This window comes from Juglans regia, chromosome 3 (genome assembly GCF_001411555.2).
Source record: "Juglans regia cultivar Chandler chromosome 3, Walnut 2.0, whole genome shotgun sequence".
Classification (NCBI taxonomy): Eukaryota; Viridiplantae; Streptophyta; class Magnoliopsida; order Fagales; family Juglandaceae; genus Juglans; species Juglans regia.
Genome location: NC_049903.1, coordinates 20,502,048 through 20,516,745, shown reverse-complemented (window position 1 = coordinate 20,516,745; position 14,698 = coordinate 20,502,048). Strand labels below are relative to the sequence as shown.

General features: G+C 35.2%; 2 protein-coding genes across 3 annotated transcripts; both read right to left on the bottom strand.

Moving 5' to 3' along the window:
* Positions 1–1,442: 1,442 nt before the first annotated feature.
* Positions 1,443–1,961, bottom strand: LOC108999366. Its single transcript, XM_018976258.1, has one exon. The coding sequence runs from the start codon at positions 1,959–1,961 to the stop codon at positions 1,443–1,445; it is 519 nt and encodes a 172-aa protein (XP_018831803.1).
* A 1,393-nt stretch (positions 1,962–3,354) lies between these two features.
* On the bottom strand, positions 3,355–13,029 carry LOC108995301 (probable protein S-acyltransferase 4). Of its 2 annotated transcripts, none has more exons than XM_035688168.1 (5): positions 12,566–13,029; positions 11,343–11,531; positions 10,186–10,494; positions 6,373–6,594; positions 3,355–4,132 (listed from the first exon to the last, which is right to left on the bottom strand). In XM_035688168.1, exons 1-5 carry the CDS (start codon positions 12,617–12,619, stop codon positions 3,596–3,598), a joined length of 1,311 nt encoding a protein of 436 aa, XP_035544061.1. In that variant the 5' UTR covers positions 12,620–13,029; the 3' UTR covers positions 3,355–3,595. The 2 variants fall into 2 exon arrangements, with proteins under 2 accessions (XP_035544061.1, XP_035544062.1); XM_035688169.1 differs by having other exon boundaries at positions 11,459–11,531.
* Between the last annotated feature and the right edge of the window lie 1,669 nt (positions 13,030–14,698).

Genomic DNA, 14,698 nt, shown 5'->3' with positions numbered 1-14,698 from the left:
GCTACCTTCAATGAAACAAGTGATATTGAGTAACTCACTCTTCCGCCCTGTTGAAAAATGCATAGCAAAATACATAGATGTTTTCTCCTTACTAACTCGTTGCCCAGACCAAGACTCGTAAGTCTCAATAACCTTCATCAATTCCTTTATCAAATTCTTCCCTCCATTAGAGAAAATCACTACATCATCAACATAAAGAATGTGAGAAACAAGAGGCGCACCTCTGGGGTGAGATAAATTTTTAATCTTGCCACACAAAAAATTCTTCATTAGTAAGCGAGCAAAAACTTCTTCCATAATGATAAAAAGATATGGTGATAAAGGATCTCCCTATCTCAAACCCCGACCTTCTAAAAAAATCCCAAGATGTGTCGTTCATCATAATTGAGTACCAAGGCGAAGTAATACAATTCCTTATCAATGTACTAACAGAATGAGAGAACCCAAAAGCTGCCAAAACATGCAAAAGGAACTCCCACTCCACCCTATCATAGGCCTTAGCCATATCAAGTTTCAAAAATAACATTACCACCCATAGCATTCTTATTGAGATAATGCACCATTTCTTGCGTAGGACTGATTTTATCTAAAATAGTCCTAACCGGAATAAATGCACATTGCTCGGAAAAGATCAAAGAAGACAATAAAGGCGCAAGCCTTGCCACCAGAACCTTAGTGTAGATTTTGTAAAACACAGAACATAAACTAATAGGCTGAAACTTATCAAATCCTGTCGGCTTAGTCATTTTTGGAATAAGAACTACAAAAGAGGCAGTATAGAATCTGGGAAGAGGAACCCCCTGAAAAAATTCCCTTACCTCCTCGACCACCTCCAAACGTACAATATCCCAACATGCACGATAAAATCCTGACCAAAAACCATCAGATCCTGGACTACTCTCTATGGGAATACTGAACACTGCTTGTTTCACCTCTTCTTTTGTGGGCAATGAGCAAAGTCTCAAATTATCTTCATCCGAAATCACATTAGACACTAGGCTTCGTTTGGAACCACAATTTCTCTCAACTCATCTCAACTCATCATTACAACTTTTTCAAATCCCAATACAAAATATAATAAACAATTCAACTTTTTCAAATCCCAAAATAATAATAATAATAATAAATAATATTCTAACAATATTTTATCAACTCAACTCAACTCAACTCACTTCAACATCCAAACGCAACCTAAATCTTCCAAATCCGAAAACACCACTCGGGAAGACTGCCCCAAGAATTATGTGAAATATTGCACAACACCATCATGAATTGCTTGAGGGGACTGTAACAATGAGCCATTTGGAAGTTTCATCTCCGTGATCTTTGATTGCTTTCGTTTATTAAGAATTGCATGAAAGTAATGAGAATTCTTATCGCCATGTCGCCACCATCTGACTTTATAGCACACTGAGCTAACCGAAGTTATCCAGCTACATTTTTTAAGCGAACAGATCGAGCTCCGTCTCTTCATCATACCGCATCTGCAACTGACCTTCTAGCCCCTCAATACGATTCTCCAACTCTTGAATATGCCCACTCGTCCATCTAAAAACTGACTTGTTCCAAATTTTCAGAGCTACTTTCACCTTTTTTAATTTTGCCTCAAGTTTCAGGAGACCATTGCTGACTTCAGATTGTTCCCAAGCATCTCGCACGCATCTGGTAAAATCAGCATGATCTACCCATATTTGTTGAAAACAGAATGGTGCCGGCCCACACACTTCGACATTCTTCACCAGAGAAATGATCATAGGAGCATGGCCAGAAGAGGTTTGAGGAAAATATCTCATAACTGAATCCGGAAATGCATCCAAAAAAATCTGATCTACCAAAGAACGATCCAAACGAGCCCAACTACGAGACCGACTGGCATGCCCACTACACCATGAAAAACTTTTACCCAAGAATTGTAACTCCAATAATCCGCAAGAGTGTATCCAAGAATTAAACTCCTCCATAGCCACCACAGGACATTAACACTTAGTTTAATAATTCTCACTTAGTTTTTGCTAATCATTTACCTTGATTTTTGTCGCAAAACAAAATGCAGAAACAAAAACAACTTTTAAAAAATCTAAGTTGGGGTTCGGTCCATTAGCTGGTATTTTTATATTCAGATAGTGACTGGCGACATAAAATAAATAACAATAGATTTATAAAAAAGAAAAACCTTTTCAATTTTATATGTCCACTTTTACAAAATCTAATACAAAAAAATTTTAAAAAAATATATTTTCCATTTTAGCTACTCATTTTCAGAAAACCCATACAAATATGAAAGTGGTTTTTGAGAATCTAAGAAAAATAGAGAAATTGTCACATATCAAACAGGTTCTAACTTTTTCTTTCTGATAGCAATCATCCTTCTTGCCTTTTATCAAAGCCATTACCGTGGTCTGAGTTTTCGTATAATTGGCACTCACTGTTTTTTAATTAGCCATAATAGCTACTTTGTAATAGAAATTAATTAATATCAATGAAATAATTGATTTATCAGCTCCAACATACTCTTGGTAAGGATTATATATAGTACCAACAACTAGCCAAGAAGTCGTGATAGGAGTGTGTTATAAGTTAACCACCCTAGATTTGGACTAGCATTTGTACATGATGAGTATGACTCTCATGTACAAATGCTATGGTGGTTGGTGAGAGAATATGAGTATGACTCTCATGCGAGCCTCATAGAGTGTTGTATATGGTTCTCGAGCCATTCTACTCATAATTTCTATATTACACACCACATTTGATTTTTTTTTTTATTCTTATTAAACTAAAAGAATTCTTCTACTTATTATCCATATACCACAAATTTGATAAGGAAAATAAAAATAAAAAATCATTTATAGCGTGTGGTGTAAAAATAATGAGTATAATTTTTCTTGGTATAACAAAATCACGTGAGATTACCACTTCAATATGGGAATTGGCGTGATGACGTTACGTGAGATTGACACATCAGGTTGTATATCCTCAAGGCAACAAAGTCTATGTCGCTTGCATTAGTAGTCTTTTGATTATTTTTTTCCCTTTGCTCCTTATGGATTTCATTTCCTACTGATAAGCAAGGTGGATGTATTGCAATATTTTGACATGAGAATTGGAGCCATTTTTCAATTCGTGTTCCTTTTTTTCTGTCTACTTTGTTTGGAATGTTTGTTGGGATCTCCCTTCCCATAACATATAATTGTCATATTATCCATAACAAATTATGGTAGATCTTGCCTGTGGTATAATGTGGTCAACTTCAATTTACAAATGGGGCAAAGCAGTTGTAGAAGGCAATGATCTTTTATCAGTATGATGTTAAGGGACCAGCTCATTCAAGGTTACCATCAAAAAGAGCAATCTTCAACGCTAACATTAGTTAAGATTTAATTCAATAGACGTTACATTATCACATCCTTTCTTCTTGAGATCAAATGTACACTTCTTAATCTATTGATTCATTAAACTAGTTTTAGTGGTCCAAAAACAGAAGCTTGGGTGAAAACAAAAAAGATGGAAGATTCGGAATGGAGGGTGGAGGGGGATCTTTATGCTTGAAAAACTGGTGCTGTTGTGGTTTGGTGTAAGTTATTTCCAAAATCACTTACCTATCTGTTTTAGTTACATTGACAGCCATGTATCTTTGATCAGATTCTCCAGCTCCCTCAACAAAAGATGATTTCTGAATAGACATTCTCACTCCATCTCCAATTGATGAGCTTTGAATAAGTTTTGTCACTCCATCTCCACCAGTGGAGCTCTGAACAGATTGATTCAATTCTTGCTCAACATGCAAAGGTGGGTCAAAAACAGATCTTCCTTCTTCTCCCTCTGCAGTCTTCTCATCATCCTCCAAGTCATCATAGTCCAAATTTCTCAAAATTTCTGGAAGTGAGACTCCACTCTCTGCACGCCTAGTTCCCATTTCAATGTCAATTTTCTCTTCTGGGCTAATAATAGCTTCCCCACGATTCAGACTCACTGATGCCACCATCATATGTTCCTCCTCCACAAATGATCGGAATCTAGATATTGAATTGGGGATCTTAGAGAAAAACATTTCTCTGAGGTTCTTCTTCATTCCCTCGTTATATGGGTTCTCCTTCTTATCGTATCGGTAACGGAAGTTCTCATAAGTAGTCTGAAATGAAACAAATATCACCCATTGATTAAATAGAATTAATTCAATAACTGCAATGGGTTAAATCTAGTGGAAAATCTAGTAAACAAGGAAAAAGGTAAGGGGAAGAAAGAAAAGAAAAAAGAGGTAGAAGGAGATAGAAGACGTTTTCTAAGATTAATTTGAAGATAATTGTACGTAGGTAATTTATAGCTGATAAATTATCCAGCAATATGATGATGAGAAAATTTATAGAAGCTACAATATCTGAGCAATATGGATGACAAGAACTTTGAGCATTCCTTTTGAAACATGAAAAATAGTAGATTAAATTATTACATTTAACATATGTAAAGAGAGACAGTACTCTCCTTGAGGTAAGACTTATTCCTTTCTCTATTCAATGAAGAAATCACTGTTACTAGCAAAATAAAACATTATGAATTATGGAGCTTAAAAATGGATATAGGTCCTACATAAGAGAAGCTACGTTTTTGGTCATTTTTGCAGTTAAAAAAGTATGGAATCAATGTACAAAGAAAGTTCAAGGGTAGTCCAAAATAGAACAAGAAACACGAGTACAAGCCTAGCTATACACGAGGAGAATTTATCAAGGTTCCCTTCACATTGCAATTAAGTATACAACTCCAAGCTTTCATGACAGATCAAGCATTGGTACTTCTGTCAAAGTAAACTTTTGGGAGCAACATTTTTTTTGGAAAGTGACGCATAAGAAAAATATGGGAAGTGTATAAATACATGTACGCGATCTACCTGTAAGTATAACCATTTGAATAGTTGAGACAAAAGTAAAAGGAAGAGTGGGAAGAAGCTCAGCCTGAGCTACAGTGGAGGTATGAACTTAGGTTTGTGTTTCAATGGGAGTTAACTTTGGCGAAATGACTATATTTACCATAACAGAGTCATGTTATAGTGATTGACTGGTGTTGTACCTGAAAATGGGGAAATGATTTTCGTTCTTTGCATCATTGTGAGGTAGGCAGGCCTTTGGGATAACACTTTCAATAAGAGTACTGCATGGGTTATAGTGGATAAGGCCTTAAAGGTTAGTAAATCTTTTGGCAAGCTGGAAAAGCCAAACTGGTAATTAATCTGATGGCGAAACTAAATGGAAAATGTTTACCTCTTGCCTGATATGGTGCTTTTGGGGGGAAATAAATGATCATAACTTCAAGGATTCCGAAAGGACGAAGGAGGATCTTATAGAGCTTTTTACCTGAATTCATTCTCTTTATTTTTGGATGAATGCTCTTGTTACTTCTGTTTTTAGTTTTCAGTATTTTCTTGCAGTTTTCTCTTTTGAAGCTTAGATGCATGTCTTGTATATTCCCCCCCTGTACTTAGGGTAGTTCCCTCATATCTTTTTTATTTGATACTATTAACTTAAATATTAAAGATAAAGGCCCATAGGTGATGTAGCTTTGATGACATGGAACCTTATGGGAGCAAAATGACTCAAGGCCAGTGGTGAGGAGAGAGAGAGAGGGAGAGATCAAAGAGTTGTAGACCTAAGAAATTAACCGAGAGAACAGAGGAGAAAAAAATAATAATAAAGAGGCCCAAGAACATGCTTTTTTTTCTTTTCCAACGCATAACACTACAATGCTAAGGGCAAAAACTGATTTTACTTTGTGGTTTTACTTTTACTTGGCATTTTCAGTTGCGTGAAACATAACAAAATGTGGAAAATACTTTTCAGGAAATGTTTTCAAACAAACAGAGCCCTAGATATATTACAATCTGCTTAAATTTATTCATTTCCTAGACATTGCGTGTTGTCATGCCCCTGATTTAGCATGAAAGGTGAATTAGATCCCACGTTGTTTGGAATTGGAGTTCTTGCTGTTAACAGCAATTCCAAAAGGCTCCAACTGTGGCTTGACATTTTTTGAGTCATTTAGAAATTGTATTAGAGCCAATCCAAGCAAGATGTATGGAATTTGAGCCATGCTGCCTACAAAAGAATGGTCTAACGAGAACATTATGTTCTAAGTGGGGATATTTTAATATCCTAATTTAGTATTAAATGGTAGTGAATGGGATCTACATTGCATGAAAGTGAGAAGTTCTTGCTATTTATAATAATTCTAAGGGGCTTCAGTTGTAACATCTTTGACTAGTTCTTTTAAAATAGGATGCTTGGATATTTTCTCAAGTCTTTACATGTGCATATTCATGTATGGACTAGTGACTGAAACTTAGAATCAATTCTCTCTATGCATGTTTAGTAATAACAGTACCTGGTTTGTGCAAATCAGATAGAAATGGAAAACCGTAAGACCACCAACAAACCACACAGCTACGAAGCAGTACGCCATGAGAATATCTGATAGGATATCTTCTTTCATAACCTTCCAAACACTGCCTTCCTTTTTAATAATGTTGATCAAGGAAAACACAAAGACATAAATGCACAAGATGGTTGATGTTGTAATGAACATGATGAAGAATCGGTAGTTACACTGCAATCAGATCAACAATAAAGAAACGTTAGCTTCTAAGAAGTATAATAAAACAATTTGATTGGCATTTGCAAACCAAATAAAATTGTAAAGCATCTAAGTTCATATCATTTAAACTACTTGCAGCATGTTTCTTATATAAATTATATTTATATTATTATCTTATAAGTAAGACTGGAATTACAGATAAGTATTGTTACGACTGTTGTTTCCCTACATTTCATGATAAATACTAGTTGCCTAAGTGGAAAAATAGAGTTGCTGCTTTAAAATTGGGAATCTGTTGTTTCCTCAAAAAAAAAAAAGAGATTGGCTCATGACCGTTACTTAGTTAGCCTCACAACTGACAGAAACAAATGCATGCAATGCAGAGTCCCCTATCTAAGAGGCAATGTAAGAGCTAGAGGTGCAGTTGTCCCAGACAAAGGGATGGCAAATGGGGCAATCCAACTCATACATAATAAAGTTTTACAATTCACTCCACGACATACTAGAAGCTTGAACATTTGATATTGATGTAAGGGTCATTTGCAACAGGTTTATTTTTCTTCTGATAAGTAGTCATTCCCAGGAGATATAGAAGAATTAAAACCTTGATATCCAACAGTCCTCACTTTTTTTTGAATAAGGGCAATGAATGTAGCACCAAGGCTCTTCTCAAAGTTGTCTTTCAAGTGAAACACACCTACATAATGTCATCCTTCAGAATATCCCAACAATGTGATCCCTAATTTCCAAGGGATTGGAAGAAAAAGTTCCATTTACAAGTAGGGAGTCAATGGAATGGTTCCTTGTATTCAAATTAGCCACCTGGCAAAAGAAATTCATGCATATATCCCTCTCTGAAAGCCACAATGCTCTTAATTTTTATCTCCAACATATATCCTCCATAAGGATTATCCTTTTCAGGTTACTCATAAGCCATAAGCATTGCTTTCCTCAACCTCTTCGCAGGGATCCAGTCTCCGACTAGCACCTACTCCAGGAATCTCCCTCGTGGCAATAGTTTATCTTTTCCAATCATATCAAGGCCTTGCAACTCTTTGGAGAGACGTTCTTTCCTCTAACGTCTCCAACTATACCTCTTCATTCTATACTCTAAATCACTTTCCAAAGCTTTGAGTTCTTGTGCCAAAATAAAACTTCAAGATCCCAGAAAAAAGCACTAGTCTCAACATTGCTTCAATGTTTCCACAAAGCCTTCTATTTAAGCCACATATTTTCAAACTCCATATCATTTACCATCCTGAATATCCCCACAATGCAGAAGAATAGGAAAATGATTAGAGCAAAGTCTAACCAACTAATTCTAAAACACAAAAGGAAAGTGTACTTCCTACTTGGGGAACATAAAAAAAAAATCCAATCTAGACCAAGTAGGATATCTCAATTACTTGACAATGTGAAACCTCCTCCCACCAATGGTATATCAATAAAGTTTGTTCAAAAATAAAATTCAACATAGATGGACAAATAGAAGCCGCACCCGATTTTTGACTAGGATAAGACATTAAAATCACCCCTCAATAGACCAAGTCATGGTCTGCAAATTCATAAGACCAGTTAATTCATCCCAAAGAAGATTCTTTTCACTATAACAAGTGGGACCATAGCCCCTGAGAAAGCACAATCAAGTTTATCTTCTACATTCTGAAAAGAGAGCACAATAGTGAATCCACCCTCATAGGTTTATATCCCACATAAGAAAATACCACTTGACGTCCCTCTTGAATCTAATCAATACCAATCTACATGTTTACCACTCCTTAAATTATGAACAAGACTTTGGGACGCATGTGTCAACTTCATTCCCTTAATGCAAATAATACTCGCTCTCCAATCTCTTAGCAGATTACTAACATGAAAATGCCTATCTTTTTCATTCAACCTGCTAACATCCATGACAATAGCTTAAGCTTCATGAAAAAACTTAAAGTGTCCTTCCCCTGAACTCGATCCAAACTAGAAATAACACTTTTAGAATCATAGTAAATGGAACATGTACATTGTTTTAGCTCCCTTAACCTTCTACTATCTAGTTCAGGGATAAAAGTCGTAAGTTGCTCTTCAAACCCATAGCAGAAGCTCCCACAAATTGATAAAACATTCAAACTTCTGCAAAACCTAACCAGAAGTTCTTGATAGCCAATTCTTCAAGGGAATGCACATAGCCAAAGGCTTACATTACCCAGGGTCCTCTTGAATGCCCCCAGTCATTGACAAAGACCTTAGTTCCCCAGACATGCACCTTTGCTTTATTGGAGATCCCAACACACATCGTTCCATCAGAGACAAATTAGTAGCCTTCCCCTTATTTAGGCTACCCACAGGCCCTCCATCCCCTCCCCCACCAATTTCTTAGAAAACAAAGTGGAAGAGAGGAAGCAGATGCCCCTGGTCCCCCTTTAGTTATAGCCAAATTCGAATCCTTGGCCCCTACTAAGTTCATAATCACTCGCCTCAATGGCGAGGTTGCAGAAGAAAGCTCCTCAAATGGTCCAATACCAAAAGAAGTCCACTGTACATTATTTGCAGCAGTCTCTGTACATGAGAGAAATGAAACAAATTCAATAACTTGTACCTGGGTGAAATCAACAGATGGCCTTTCATATTGTGGCACCACTAGAGCACAGCGGGACACTTCACTGTACTCTAGCGAGAATATCTTTGTGTTGATGAAAAACAAACTCAGAAAATCCATCAAAGAGAGAGAGAGAGAGAGAGAGAGAGAGAGAGAGAGAGATAACAGTAAATAAAAACAAAATTGTAGAAGAGGGAAACCCATGAACTACTTAATTTTTCACTTTTAATTACAGTTAAAATTGTCATCAAAATATTGATGCATACTTCAGATAATAATGTTCCAATGACACAATTTGGAGGTATCACGGAGATAAAAGGAAAACAAAATAATATTTACATCTGTCTATTGAAGTTTTCTACTAAACATTTTGGGCAATTGGAGAAGACCTTGAAAAGATTCAGTTGTATACAGAAAGGAGAGTCAGTCGATTAGAATGAACACAATTTTTAGGATTCGAAATACGTGACAACAAAGAATTGGTTACGCTTCAACATTAACAACTCAACCAGTACTTTACAGAGGAAGCTGCAGAATTAGAGGCTGATGATGTCACTTGATTATTTCATCGCTATATTCTTTTCTTTCTTTTGACTTTTATCAATCAATTTTATCTCTCTATAAGCAGTATAAATGAAATAAACTAAGTTTATAGTGAATGGCTTTTCAAACTATGAGTTGGATGGCTTGAGATAGAGTTCCTATATTGAGTTGAGAAAGAGGAAGGGATATACAATGTCAAATAGGGACACATTTTAAAAAACTTTCCCCTTCCCAAATCCAAGCACATTCAAATTAATTACTTCCATAGTTTTAAGATCAAATTAATGAAACATATTATCTATTTTTAAAATATCCAGATTTAATATCAGAAGGACTAAGTTGTGGGTGAGATCCCCTTTAAACTTTACCAAATTTTATTTTTTTGAAATGGATATTATCTCAATTCAGTTTGTTTACTTTTACAAAGAAAAAGGAAAAAACTGCAAGCAGAAAAAAACAGAACTTACCAATCCAATGCACTGACCGACCCATGGACAATGATGATCAAATCTCTGGACACAATTATTGCAGATGGAACAATGAGAAGTGCGAGGTGGGCGATAGAGCAAACACGTGTCACAGTATTTCACTTTAACAGCATGTCCATTCACAATCACATCCTTTGTCCGGGGTAGTTTCATGTGAGGAGTTCTACCATTAACCCACTCCATAGATGGTGTAGATGCATCAAATGCTTCATCCGATTCCGGAGGCTTTGCATTTCTAGGGACTATTCCAGGATCTCTACTAGATGTCAATAAGAGAAGAATTAAATTCTGCACAAAGGTTGACCGGAGTTATTTATCTGTAAAAGCAAGAAGAAGCTCTCACTGTAGCACCAGGTAAAGAAGTGATGAAAACATTCTCCATGGGAAAATCAATAACAAAAACCATAATATTGAAATCATTACATCTCGGTTTTCATAGTGTGTGATGGAGGGATGGTGCCCAAAGTTGATAATAGAATCAATATTCTAAAGAAGAATGTACATATGTTGATTGTACAGTAAACCTGGGAATAGAATATCTTCACTGAAATCCAAACAGTACAAAAAATTAAACACTGCAGAAACAAACCAGACTCATTCCAAGGTTAGTTGGCTAGTTGTGGGTGAGGAGGTAATGAACCCAAAACTACTTTGGATCTCTTCCTGTGAGTAGTCCCTAGCTTGCCATGTCCAAAACATAGATAGAACTGCTCCCAAGTTTTCTCGAGGACTTCTTTTTTTTTTTTTTTTTTGAAAAGGGGGGGGGGGGTTGTTTAGAAAAAAGCCAAGGGATTTCATTTCCATGTGATATCTGAATAAATGAATGCATTTGTAGAAATTTCAGGCATCGTCCTATCCGTAGTGATTGAGTCAATAACAGAGGACTTTCCTTCTCTCCTCTCTCTCACTTCGCCATGTTTTTTCCGTATTTTTTTTTGGGGGAGGGGGGCTAGAGAAAAGCTAAGGTGTTCCATTTCCATGTGGAATTATCAATGCATATGTAGAAACTTCAAGCATCATTCCATCCTTAATGATCTCTCTGTGCACATGCGCGCCTATGTGAGTAGCTTTGAGCATGCATGGTTTTGGAGACAGTCATCACAACTGAGAGATAAACAGTTAATGTAAATACTTACCAAAAAAGTGAGGATTAATCCAACAAACAATACAGGACACCAAAGATGATCGTCCTTGTTGTTCACATCTTTGATCTTAAGATATATATTTATACAGAAAGAAATTGCGGGCCCACCAATAAGGAGTGTGGATAGCAACAGGGATGCGACATCAGGACCAAAGATCAATCTCCCACCGCACAAAAATTTCTGACAAAACCAAGAAAAGGCACCATCAGTGCAAATATGCCATACTAGTTCAGGATCTTCATTTTGAATCAACCGCAATAGACATAGTTAGCTTCTTTAACAAACCAAAGCACAGCTCTCTAGATTTTTAAAGAGCACAAACTTTAAAGACAAGGAAGCTAAAGCCTACACACATACACACAAGTCACATAAAAGTAAATAAACAACAAAAGAAAATGCAGCTTTACTTGAGAAATATGTGTGTGTGCGCATGTGCACACTCATGCGTGAAGAAAGATGTGGAAAGAAGAAAACAGAAAATTACATCGTTTTTGGTTTTGGTGGCAAAAAACGAAACTACTGTATTTTCTTCTTAAACCTAACCATCTTTTTAAATGTCATCTATGTTAGTGGAAAAGTTCTAGGAGGCTTCAATTGTAAGTTTTGAAAATTCCTTCTGAAAAATACAAGAACTTAGAAATTTTCTTTCTTATCTTTGCTGTAGGGACTGATAAGATAATAATTAATTCAAAAGATTTCTACTCTGAAAAAATAGATACCTACAACCGGAAGACTTCAACAATCAGTTTCGATCCTTTCATATGTTGTCTCTAATCACATTAACAAAGATATATACTGAGCTCACTAACTAAAAATTCAAATATTGCTACTTATCAATGGAGGATGACTCATTCGGAGCAACATCGAAACACAATTTGTATTTAAAACCAAATAATCACCAACCAGACGGCAAACAAGAGCTGAACCCAACACAAGAAGAATGAAAAGGATGGAGTTGTCACATTTGTAGTACTTCCCTTCAAAAAGAAGAAAAAAACATCCAATGCAATTTATGAACTTAAAAATAAAAATTGTCGAGCCTCTTGCGCTTATCATGTTGAATGCCCCAATCATGAAGTTTGTAGAGTAGAGAAACTCACATTATTTCCCTTCCAAAAATCACAATCATGAACTTCCCTTCAAAAGGGAGAAAAATACCCAATACACAATTAATGAATGCGAACCCAGTTGAATACAGACGTAGAGAAACTCACATTATTTCCCTTCCAAACTTTGTAGAGCCTCTTGCGCTTAGCATCCGAGTCCATACTGTCACCAGGAAGAAGAAAAAACCAGAACCCAGATAAGGATGTTTATGCTCCAAACCACAACAGAACTTTTCTAATCACAACCCCACTTTATCTTCCTCAGCATCCATTGCATATACCAAACCGCACCCACAAAAATATTCACAAAAAAGGATGGTGATTCTATATACAATACTCGCATGTGAATGAAATATGGAGGTTGGAAAGGCAGGTGATGAGAAAGACAGAGAGAGAGGAGGACGCTGGATTGAAAAAAAAAAAAAAAACAGTTGCCTCTCCGCTCACCCAAAGATTTTTGTTTTTGTTTCAAACGGATTATACCAAGAGATAAAAATTCTATCTTTCTGTTTTCTCTCTCTCACTCTCTCTCTCTCTCTCTCTAAATCTCTGCCTATTTTTCCTCTTCCAAAAGGCTGGCAACGATGAGTTCGGAGGCAGATGTTCCAATTTCTCGCAGGTTTTACGCGCGTAATATTTATTAATTTATTTTTTTATTAAAAGATGCCAAATCATTAACTATGCAAATATACAATATAATATTTTAGCCTAAAAACTTTATATCTCTATACATTTAGATCCAAATGCGATCTCCATGATTTAAAAAATAAAAATAAAAAATGTGATCTCCATGTACTTTATTGATTTTTTTTTATAAACTATAGTTTTTATAATATTAATGATTATATTTAATCAATTATTGAGAAATTCTATATCTATACAAAAATCTTACAAGGATGTCTACAAATCATTAATGTTATCCATGAGCGCCGCAAATTGGTCGCGATTAATTTGTTGTATCAACGTTATCGATAACATCTTTTTGTTATAGATAACATTTTTTTAATTTTTTGAAAATCACATGAATTGGTAAATAACATATTTGCAATCATAATAAATTTATAGAAGAATGTTATACATCAATTACTATTTATTTTTATATTTCACATCTATAATTTTTTTTCTTCATAAGTTGTAGAGTATTTTTCATAAAATATGAAAGGTGTGTTAGTGAATAGTAACTGATGAATTTCATTATAATTTAGAATCATTGTTATGTTAGTTGGAATAAGTCTTAATTAGCGAATAGTTGTTAGGGTGCATAATTTTGTTTGTCAATAATTGTGATTTTTAAGTGGTTTTTTGGCAATAATTTAGAATATGCCCCTTTTTAATTTATTTGGGTTATGCCTTATGGTTAGAATAAAAAGCTGGTTGATTGATTGGTGCACGTACTACTATTTTTATTTAACGTTATTATTTATCCATTTCTCATATTTTATTCCAAGTGTTCAATTGAGATTATAATAATTACATTGTTTTACTCTTAGTTGTGTTTGGTTGTTGAATCAAACTCAATTTATTTAAATTCATCTTGAACCAATTTTTAATGTGACCCGCTATCTTTTCAAACTCATATAAATTTATTTCATATATTTTAACTTAAAAAGTTAAACACATTTCAATATAAAAAAGTTAAACTCATCGCAGTGAAACTCACAAAATACTACTATACACAATTCAATTCAACTCATCTTAATATCCAAACATTAATGTTCAAGCAATATTCCATGGTTTGGTCCTTGCACATAGCATTTCCAATCTAGTAAAATATGTTGAAATATAATACATCCACTGCTTTTCCAAGAAGAAATACAAAATATATATTTTCTAATATCTTTTTTATTCAATCTATCAATATAATGTATTTAATTAATTTTATCTATTCTTTTTCTATACATCATTCAAATATTCTGTTTTATTCTTCTTAAAAAAATATATAGTCTTATGTGATGGCAATGTCTTCCTCCATACTCGAAACGAACAAATAATCTAGATAAAAATCATATTTGGGAGGGGAGACCGTGGTTGTTTGACAACCACCTGTTTGTCATAAGGCTTTTTGATGGTTTCACGCCACCTCAGAGGATGAACTTCAATAAGGAGCGTTTATGAGTTCAGATGCACAACTTACCTTTAGCATGTATGAATGAAGCAAGAGGTAAACTGATAGGTGAGTCTATTGGCAGAGTGGAATAGGTAGACGTGAAGGAGGATAGTAGCGGATGGGGAAACTTTCTA

Excerpts from the sequence above, each read along its gene's own strand:
- LOC108999366 (XM_018976258.1), bottom strand. The coding sequence starts at position 1,961 with ATGGAGGAGTTTAATTCTTGGATACACTCTTGCGGATTATTGGAGTTA.
- LOC108995301 (XM_035688168.1), bottom strand. The coding sequence starts at position 12,619 with ATGGACTCGGATGCTAAGCGCAAGAGGCTCTACAAAGTTTGGAAGGGA. Across the intron at positions 11,532-12,565 it reads AAGTTTGGAAGGGAAATAAT|AAATTTTTGTGCGGTGGGAG; the intron begins GTGAGTTTCTCT and ends TGGTTTTGTCAG. Across the intron at positions 10,495-11,342 it reads GATTAATCCTCACTTTTTTG|AATTTAATTCTTCTCTTATT; the intron begins GTAAGTATTTAC and ends ACCTTTGTGCAG.